Source organism: Polistes dominula, unplaced genomic scaffold (genome assembly GCF_049000335.1).
Source record: "Polistes dominula isolate Pdom_NZ unplaced genomic scaffold, Pdom_raw_medaka contig_79, whole genome shotgun sequence".
Taxonomy (NCBI): domain Eukaryota; kingdom Metazoa; phylum Arthropoda; class Insecta; order Hymenoptera; family Vespidae; genus Polistes; species Polistes dominula.
The window spans coordinates 5902411-5912320 of record NW_028300916.1 but is presented as its reverse complement, the minus strand read 5'-3'; the positions used below and the strand labels follow the sequence as shown (position 1 = coordinate 5912320).

The window sequence follows — 9910 nt, the reverse complement described above, 5'->3', positions numbered from 1 at the left end:
TCTCTAAGAACTTTCTTCGAAACGTATTTTCAATTCCACACTTTTCTTCTAGAATCTTCAATTCTTTGCGTTGCAAGATAAAACATTTCTTTTTTTTTAATGATATTTTATATATAATGACAACGAATGTTATAGTGTGAAGGAATTATACGAAATCGGTATAATTTTGTTTGTTTTTTTCTTGACTTGTTGAAAAAAAATTAATGAAAAAGATCTAGGTAGAGTATTAAATTATAGAGTAATTTAGAAAAGGTCTTGAAACATAATGTTATGGTTGAAATAAGGAACGTTTGGGGATCACCAAGGTTACGGAGAAGGATGAGAAGGGAGTTCTAGTAGGTGGTGGCTGAACGTTGTGTCACTCTATATATAACGGCAGTCAACACCCCACGCGGTATTGAGAACATTCACCGCATCTGCGGTAACATGGTTTCCAGTTGCAAGGTACTTTACTTTTCTACGCGAATCTTTCCTCGTTTCTTTCCTTCTTTCTTTTTTTTATCAATATTTTCTTCCACAAATTTATAACAATCATTTGAATCTTTATTTACAAATTCATATATTATATTTTCTTTGTCTAATAACTTTTTAGTGAAAACAAAAGTGTTTTATTACAAAATATATTTTAAGTGAAAAGTGAAAACAATTTATTAACACAGTGCATTAATTTTAAAAAAACAATCAAGTAAAAATAAATTACAATTAATTAATCATAAATATAGTTAATTAATAATAGTTAATTAAATAAATTATAGTTAAATATATGCTTGCTTGTTTTTAAGATGACGCCATGGATGATGGCAATCTTTTGTCTGGTGACAGCAGGCTGTACGAACGTTACGGATCAGCAAACATCGGAAAGTACGCACAATCATCAAGTGGCTATCTTGAAACAGATCAGAAAGGTTAATGAAGACGGTTCTTACACTTATGGATACGAAGCTGGTGATGGATCATTCAAGGTAAAGTAATAATACTTCTCACGAGTTCCAGTTTTAGATCGTATCGATCGGTAGATTAGAAATAATATAACTAAACAGAATAATACATTCCGCGAAATCGTTTGAATCAAAACAATTTAATCTAAATTTGAAAATCTAAATTTGAAGAACAAATTCGTGATCCTGAAAGTTGTATTGTTAGGTCGAGACCCGTGACGTTCTAGGCAACATCAAAGGTACATTCGGTTTCGTCGACGCTGAGGGTGAAATAAAGAGAGTCTCGTATTCTTCCTCTAACGGAACGGGATTTAAAGCTACGACCCTATCGCCATTGCAGGAACACATATCGGTGGTCCAGAGTATACCACGTGTCAATCGTACCAGCACCAGCAACAATAGTGGAAGCAGTAGCAGTAGCAGTACAACTACAACTACAACGACAACGAAGAGGCCAAATTTGGTCTACGCTTCAACAGAATCATCGACCAAATCATCGGTCGTCCAATCAATTCCAAGAACGAGGAAAACTTCAACAACTTCGACAACAACTACGACAACACAGAGTACGAGTACCGAGTCAACGAAAAATATATTCAATCATTATTTGAAAGGTAATTCCAAAAGTAGGCCACGATTTATTATTAACGGCCAACAAAGACCACTCGGAGTTGAGGAAGATTCTGAAGAAGCTGAAGATTCGCAGATAAATCGGCCAAGTACCGAAGAAAAGAATGGTGGATATCGGAGAATTTTATTTGCCAAACGTCCTGTCGAACAAAATTTGAGACCGATTACTGAAGATTTTGTTGAGAAGGATGACGAGCCGAAAATATCTACCGGTAATAATTTGAGAAGACAACTTCATGAGGATTCGACTAAAGCCAGTACATCGACTGATAATAACAATAACAATAATAATAATAATAATAATAATAATAATAATGATGAGCATTCTGACGTTTATGGTGGAGCATTGTCCACCACACGACCATTGTTCACAACTACGACTCCACCTAGGGTTCTTCAACGTATTCCTGGACCACGTTTAGAAAGACCAAAAATATTTGTTAATCGAGACAATCTAGGGCCTGCTAGGTTTGATGATGGCAAATACGAAGGTCCTAGAGTATACGAACCAGAACAAAAATCAACGTTGGAAGAACAAACTTCTACTCAATCGATTCTGATTCGTGGACCACCAAGAATACCTGTTGAAAATCGAGAATATCTTCGACAAACAACAGAACCTATATTTGTACGTTCTCAACCAGAATCCTATGTACGAGAATTACCACAGAGAATTTTGGTACAAGCTCAACAAAATAATGTTGAAGATGAACCACAAGCTTATAGACAAATTCCAATTGGTAGACTTTTGTATAGGCCCGTAACCAATCAACAACAACTTTACAGTACCACTACAGATGCCAATGTTCATTATTTATCCGATAATCCAACTGTAGAACCAGAAGAAGAATCCCGTTTGACGATGAATCAAAATTACGTCAGACCCAGACCATATTCTCGACCATTAATTTATCAAGAACTAGAAGCACGAGTAAGACCAATTGCCAGACCAATTCCACAATCACCAGCTCCTCAAAATATCGAAGATCGAGAATATCAACAAACAACTCCCGATTATGTTTATCGGACTACGCCATTAGCTTTACCACCAGAACCACCAAACCCAATAGCACCTCCACTCAGTAGAAGAGATTTCCAGATGTTACTCAGACGTCTTCTGGTTAGCCAATATGGTGTTCAAGCTCTATCCTATCCTAAAACTTATTTGGAAGATGCTCTTTACGATCAACAACCATACCCGTCTTATCAATCAGGATATCAAACACCCATACCAAGACCCGATCTTGCTACTTATGATCAACAAGTAACAATGCAATATGGTGATCGTGTTCCATTGAGACGTCCAACTTATACTAGAGGATTGAATCCAATCTATCAAACTCATCATCAGTACGACGATTACCAAGATGGCAGATTTGCCAAACGCGTTTACCGACAAAAGTTTTATACCCAAGAAATAACTGACGATGGAGATGAAATCTTACCAGCGCCTATCAGAGAAGCCTTACTTTTGCGAATGCTGCAACTTGCTATTAACGCTGAACGACCAGCTGTGGTAGGAAACACCATGATTAGTACAACAACGCCTGCTTCGAGATACAGGAAAACTGGTCCGGTTAGAAGCGTTCAAATTATTACCGACGAGTCTGACGAAGACAAGGACGTTATGAACAAAAAAATGTAACTTCTCTTATTCTTACTTTTCTTTCTATTCTATTTTTTTTTTTTTCATTTTTATCAAAGTTACCCGTAACTCGTCAAATGAAAGCAATTAATAATAATAATAATAATAATAATAATATTCCGATAAAGTTCATTCAATCAATGATACACAGTTTAAAAAAAGAACTAGCAGATTCTAATTCTATTTTTTTTTAAATGACAAAAATAATTTGTAATTAGTTCAACGATGATCGTTCGAGTATAACCTAAGTTTTCATCCAAAGATTTTTCATATCCTATTTTCTATTTTATTGTTATTTTTCTTTTTTCTTTTTTAGTTTTAAGATAATCTGAAGTTCGGTGTCCTCTCATACATTGTACATACGTTAGCTAAGCTAGTGTAAAATGAAAAAAAATATGTAATGAAAATAAAAGAGTGAAAGATAGTAGATAATCGGCCGTGAGAATTGGTTTCGTCATGTGCTGCCTCCGAGAGAGTGAACACCAAGACGGAATAATAACGTGTCTAAGTCTCTTTCTGGGTAATTAGCATCACTGCTGTTGCAACATCAGCCATGTCAAACGTGCAAAAGAAACATTGCATGCGTAAATGTGTCTCTGTGTATGTCTATGAGCTTGTATATGTGTGTATGTGTATGCGTGATATTTGTTAATTCGTGTGTTTGTTGAGAACCAAGTAAGCCGGAAATCATGAGATCTTTCTTGAATTTCTTACTAAATTTTTCATGCCACTTTTTTTCTACGTTCTCTTTGCGTTTATTAAATTTAATTATTTTTTGGGTTCTTTTTTTTATTTTAATTGATATTAAGAGTCAATAATATTTTGTCCAATAACAGTGACGGTGAATCCAATACAAGTGCAAGTAAATTTTTCAAATATGGTTTATTAATTGTTTTGAAAATATTTAAATCTTGGCAAAACATAAAACACAATTTCTAAATTATTACAATATTATTATTTAATGACACACATTTACATTTTTAAATAAATCTCAGAGTGTAACTCATTATTTAAATAATCATATAATACGTTTATTTGATACATTTAATGAAATTATTTAATTTGAATTCACCGTTCAAAATAGGTTCACAATTATTATACTAAAAAGTACTTTTTCTGTATTTTATGATTTATGGTTAATTTTTATCATCATAATCTAAAAGAATTCTTTCAGAATGAAATAAAAATTTGTTCCAATATTCATTCGTCCGGATATGCGTGCTCGTGAAAGGTTCTTATTAAAGTGACGTAGACATTCGACAGGATACCAAATTTCCGGCATTCCATATAACCACTTCATTGGCGTAGCACATAGTCTATTTTTCACACAGGATCTGGACAAGATAACAAGAAGTTCTACAACGAATTACCTAATTAGGCCAACTGTTGTAGTCGACAATTTTATTTCTCGTGGAAAGTTGACGACTTAGACAAGAATTTGTTGTCTCACGGTACACACATATTCATTTCTATATGCATACATGTATTTATACAAATTTCAAGTAGCCATTAAAAGAAGAAACTGCATAAATTACACAAATAAGGTGATAGAAAAGAATGATACATTTTGCTTGTAGAAAAGAAATCAACAACAATAACGACAACATTGTCGTTTAGTTTAATACACAATTATATACATGAACATTTAAATTTATACGAAATAGGAATAATAATAATAATAACAATAGTAATAATAATAAAAATCATAGTGAGTGTACTAACAAGATTTCATTTAGGTACTTAATTAGTTCATTGTTGTATAATATGTACAATTCTCGAACTTACGGTAAAAATAATACATATGAGCAATGTGAAATCACGAGATATTGTTCTCGTGAGAACATTTTTATGATACTTGATTAATAGACGCAACAGAGATTTTCGAATGAATGGAGGAACTGCGCGGTACGTTTTTAAGACTTTCGATGTCATCGTCGTAAGAATAATGACTGAAGGGTTCGGTTTGTACACCGACATCTTCGTAATCTAATTCGAGAGGATCTTGTTCATAAATAACATCGTGACTACGTGGACGAGCTACTGATGGTATCCATGGTTGTGGTACGCCTTTACCTAATGCTAAGAATACAGCTGCTGTTGAAAGTAAAACTACTGAAGCTACGCCAAAAACGAGTCGCCAGGATCCGGCGATCTGAAATTTGTTAATTCGCATTAGCAGAATTAGCTTGTTAGACTTGTTAATTAGTTAATTTGAACATTTACATTTGCGTATATCAATTGGATTAATTGAACTTACCGAACCATGAAGAGCTTGGGTGACAAAATAATTAGCAGCCAGTAAACCTGCTGCACCTAAAGTCGAACAAAGAGCACATGCTGCAGCAGCACAAGCTGGGGATTCGGCTGGTGCCAAATCAGCAATGGCAGCAAGAGCACCAGCTGGTGCTGTCCCGGACACCAAAAGTGCTGCAATACCTAACCAGGCTGCACCCAATGCTTGACAACCCGCGTATCCTGCTACGAATAGCAACGCCGCTGGTATGAAGTGTGCTGAGAAAATAAATTAATATATATATGTGTACAAAACTATTGTTGAAATACGTAGAGTGATTAAAGATAACGATGTTGAGAAGATAGCGAAAGATAAACAATTTTATGATTATAGACGAGTTGTTAAAAAATAATGAGTAATCAAAACATTATGTCATGTTACTTTAATTTTTTATCATCGAGATGTTAAGTAAATTGTGAACGTACCTGTATAGACGACCAATTTTCTTGCAGTAGTTGTTGAAACGATTCTTGACTCTCGAACATGATCTACTAAAAGACCACATGTTAATGCAGCCATGAAGTGTCCAATGTGAGGTAAAGTAGTCAACACAGAATCCTAAAAAGTGTTGTAATATTATGATCAATCATTTAAGTACTTTCAAGTATTTGTTAAATACAAATCATGCAGAACAAGCTCACGTTAGCTGTCGAAAATCCATAAATGAGTTTTAAATATTTCGTCATTCCAAGCGCCAGAGTAGCATCACCCCATTGATTCCCCATAGTAGCAACAGCTGATGCCCAAACAGGTACAGATCGTAATAATTTTCCCCACGGAATCACAGCAGCCTAAAAACATTGTAAACACTTTGCTAATTTAGACTTTGACGATTTGAAATTTGATTCTTACATTTGTATCATGTTGATAAGATTTTGGAGTGTCTTTGACGAATCGACCAAAAGCAAAGTACCAGGAAAGAGCTAGAAGTACCAAACCATAGCAAAGGGAATCTCGTCCGAATGTTCGAACCACTGCTGTTCCTAACCAACCAGTTAAACAATATCCAACGCTGACAGCTGAGAAAATAAATGAATAAGTTTATTTCTTTATTTGATTATTGTTTGATTGATTAAATGATTAGTATGTTAATTAATTACCAGCATAACAACTGAAATATGAACTTCGAGTGTTACTTTTGAACCAGGTCATCGCAAGCATGTGAGCAGCTGGCATGGTTGCACCCTAAATAAAATAATAATTTAATGAATTAATTAAAACAATTCTTTTAATTATTATTATTAAGAAATTATTTATATATTTGTTTCATTTACAGTACAAAGTCCTTGAAAAAGACGTAATGCAACGTGTGATGGTCCTCTCCAAGCTGCTGGTACCAACAAAGATGCCAAACAAGCACTAAGCACTGCTCGAGAAAATACCATCGAAGGACCTGATCTACCCCATACCAAACAACCCCCTAATATTGGACCTGCTACTTGACCCCATAGAAAAGCCTCTCGCATTATGGATTCTGTTCTTTCTTCCGGTGGTAACTTAACATAGATTAATATAATAATTATATTCAGTTTCACCTTAACATATTTTACAAAATACAAATGATCGATAAGCTTTTGCGAATGAACAATTTCCTTTAAATCATTTACATTTAAATATAAAATTGTGAAAATTCTTATGTAACGATTGATAATACTTAAAAATTAATTTCAGATGATTTTATTAGAATGATTGTACCTCCAAGAGGATAACTTCGAAGTCTTCCGTACGATTTCTACTGCTGATATTGACAAGCATGTCACAATGCCAGGACGTGTCGATGATGGCATGGTTGTCTTCCTGATTAGCTAGCAAAGCAACGGATGAACTTACTTCGACTGCACCACACAATGCAAATCCTACTGCAACCAATGCAGCTACGATATGTCGTGCTCTAACAGCAGCTAAAAGGGAAGACAACATTTTTTTCATTTTCGAACATTTCAATGTCTCTTCCATATTTTTCTTTTTGTTTATTCTATTCCTATATTTTTATGTAATTTTTCTAGGATTTGTTATCTTTTCTTCTAGCTTTTATTTTTCGATTAGAAATTCTTTTTTTTTCCAATATTTTCTTATAAAGGTTTATTATTACTTTCTATTTAAAGAAACTTTCATAACAAACGAAATGAACAAGAAATTGTAAAAAAAACCGCAAGTTACAAAACGGGGTATTCACGACACACGTTAATTTTGCGATCCCGAGCTCGACTATCTCGTGACATATGTTTGTCGAATATCTTCTTTATCTTAAAAAAACAAACCAAGAACTAAGAGAGAAAGATAGAAGATGAAAATCTTTAACATTTTTTCTATATACAATAAAATTGCATTAGAAGGTTAAAGCGTAATACTAAATTTAAAAAATGTTATATATTCTTGATAAATGCATACATTTGATCAAACAGATAAATCCTAGTGTCAAAATTAGATGTGAAAATGTCTTCACTAACTAATCATAATTTATATTTGATTGGCTGCTAACACATTGACTTCACAAATTGCTATGTGAATACATTTATTCAATTTACGTTTCTATTACAGCACATATAAATTAGAAAAAATTAATTAATTTTAATGAAAGAAAGAAAGAAAGAAAGAAAAAACGAACCTCGAACCTCCTTAGCAGCCTGTTTTATTTGGATACTTCCGCGTTTAACGAGCTGAACGCTACCTCTCTTTACGATGTCTGCCATCTCACAAACTTTGTCAAAACGGAGAATACAAGATTGAAATCTCTCTCTTTCTTATCATTCATTAGCAAATTTTTTTCTTTCTTCCTTTTTTATCTGATGAATCAACTATCTCTCATATAATACAAAGAGGGACCGTTGAAAACATATTAAAATATATATAGGTGACCCCGACTTTGGTTCGATAGTGATGTAACTACAAATAGGCGTGCATTTTAAACAGATAACGTTCGTACACACCTATCTTTGTTCAATCATTCTATTTTCACGTGACACTTTCTATATTTCTTATCACGAAATTTAAATTGTTTCTATTTGTAGCCGAAAATTGGATGGTTGCTTTTTATTTCTACTATTTTACCAATTAATTAAAAATTAATTATTTTATTTTTTATATTGTTTAATATTATCATCGAATTTATTTAAATTGTACATGTCATTCAAATTACAAACCATAATTAGTTGTGCAGTCAGCTAGTATTTCATATTTAATTTAACTTAAATATTATTATCATTATTTAATTATTCTTTATTTAACTTTATAATTGTAATTAATAAAAAGACAATAGATATTTTTATTTTTTAAATTTCATATTGATAATTTACCTTTCATTTCGAGAGCTGCATGTCTGAGTTGAACGCTACCCCTTTTAAGTCTTACGAGAGCTGCCATGATCATCGAATTAACAAACTCTTTGATTGATTTTTCATCGTGTAATAAATATATTCGAAGCACATTTTTATCGCGTTTCTTACTATTTTGTTTTCTTAAAATGTCAAGAGAACAATCCGATCGACCTGAGTAACTCAAAGTATACTGAAGCTTTTTATTAGTGGTAGCAGAGTGAATGAACGTCTCCGTTAACAAGACTTGATACAATAAGTACCCATGCTGGGTCAGCCTTGAATCACCGTTTCAGGCCAAGTATTGTAATATTCATATACGTGTGTCACACACTCGTCAATTTCTAAACGAAATATTAAATGATACTTAGGACATGATATTTTAAATTTACGTTTGTAGGGTGACATATTTATTATAAAATAATATGTAAAAATGATTAAATTTTATTTATTTTACTTGCACTCCTTTAGAGATTCGTGATTATATTGAAAAAAAATATAATTAATTAAACAAATTGTATAAAATTGTTAATATTGCAATTTTGTATGCATTGTACATTACTCTTACCATCGTCAATGAGTAAAACAATTGAAATCGTTTCCAAACTTATTATTAGTTGATAATAATTGATAATTACACTGTCGGTAACCAAAGTTGATAAAAGTATTTGGTTATTTACTGTTGGTAAGTTCAAATTACCGATGAATGCAATCAACAATTGTGATCAACGATTATTGATAAAGTAAAATTTACAGATATCTTTGGTATGCATTTTAAAAATCTTTATTCTTTCTGTAATAGTTCGAAGTTATTAAACTATGATATGACGATATACAAAAAAAAAATAGTTCTAAGGTCACGCGCGTTTCATTTATTAAATTATCCATTTTATTTTATAACAATTGTAAATCACATTAATAAAAATGACATTATTTAGAAGTATGTGTGAAGAATAGAAAATAGTGAAATATTAGAAGCTTTGTAAACGATCCAATAGATGGCGCAACTAGTTGAAATCGTCGTTGGGGAGTGGGGATGAACCACAAAGTTCGTAGGCTTCTCGGGGAGTACGTTGTGATTGGTCGACTT

General features: G+C 32.8%; 2 protein-coding genes across 2 annotated transcripts; one reads left to right on the top strand and one right to left on the bottom strand.

Moving 5' to 3' along the window:
• Nucleotides 1–426: 426 nt before the first annotated feature.
• On the top strand, nt 427–3783 carry LOC107067051 (uncharacterized). Its single transcript, XM_015322212.2, has 3 exons — nt 427–444; nt 783–962; nt 1144–3783. The coding sequence occupies exons 1-3, from the start codon at nt 427–429 to the stop codon at nt 3211–3213; spliced, it is 2268 nt and encodes a 755-aa protein (XP_015177698.2). The 3' UTR covers nt 3214–3783.
• A 796-nt stretch (nt 3784–4579) lies between these two features.
• LOC107067071 (sialin) lies at nt 4580–9037 on the bottom strand. The gene is made up of 9 exons (XM_015322245.2): nt 8803–9037; nt 7202–7407; nt 6781–7002; nt 6607–6691; nt 6359–6525; nt 6148–6297; nt 5932–6064; nt 5471–5724; nt 4580–5365 (listed from the first exon to the last, which is right to left on the bottom strand). The coding sequence occupies exons 1-9, from the start codon at nt 8873–8875 to the stop codon at nt 5060–5062; spliced, it is 1596 nt and encodes a 531-aa protein (XP_015177731.1). The 5' UTR covers nt 8876–9037; the 3' UTR covers nt 4580–5059.
• Between the last annotated feature and the right edge of the window lie 873 nt (nt 9038–9910).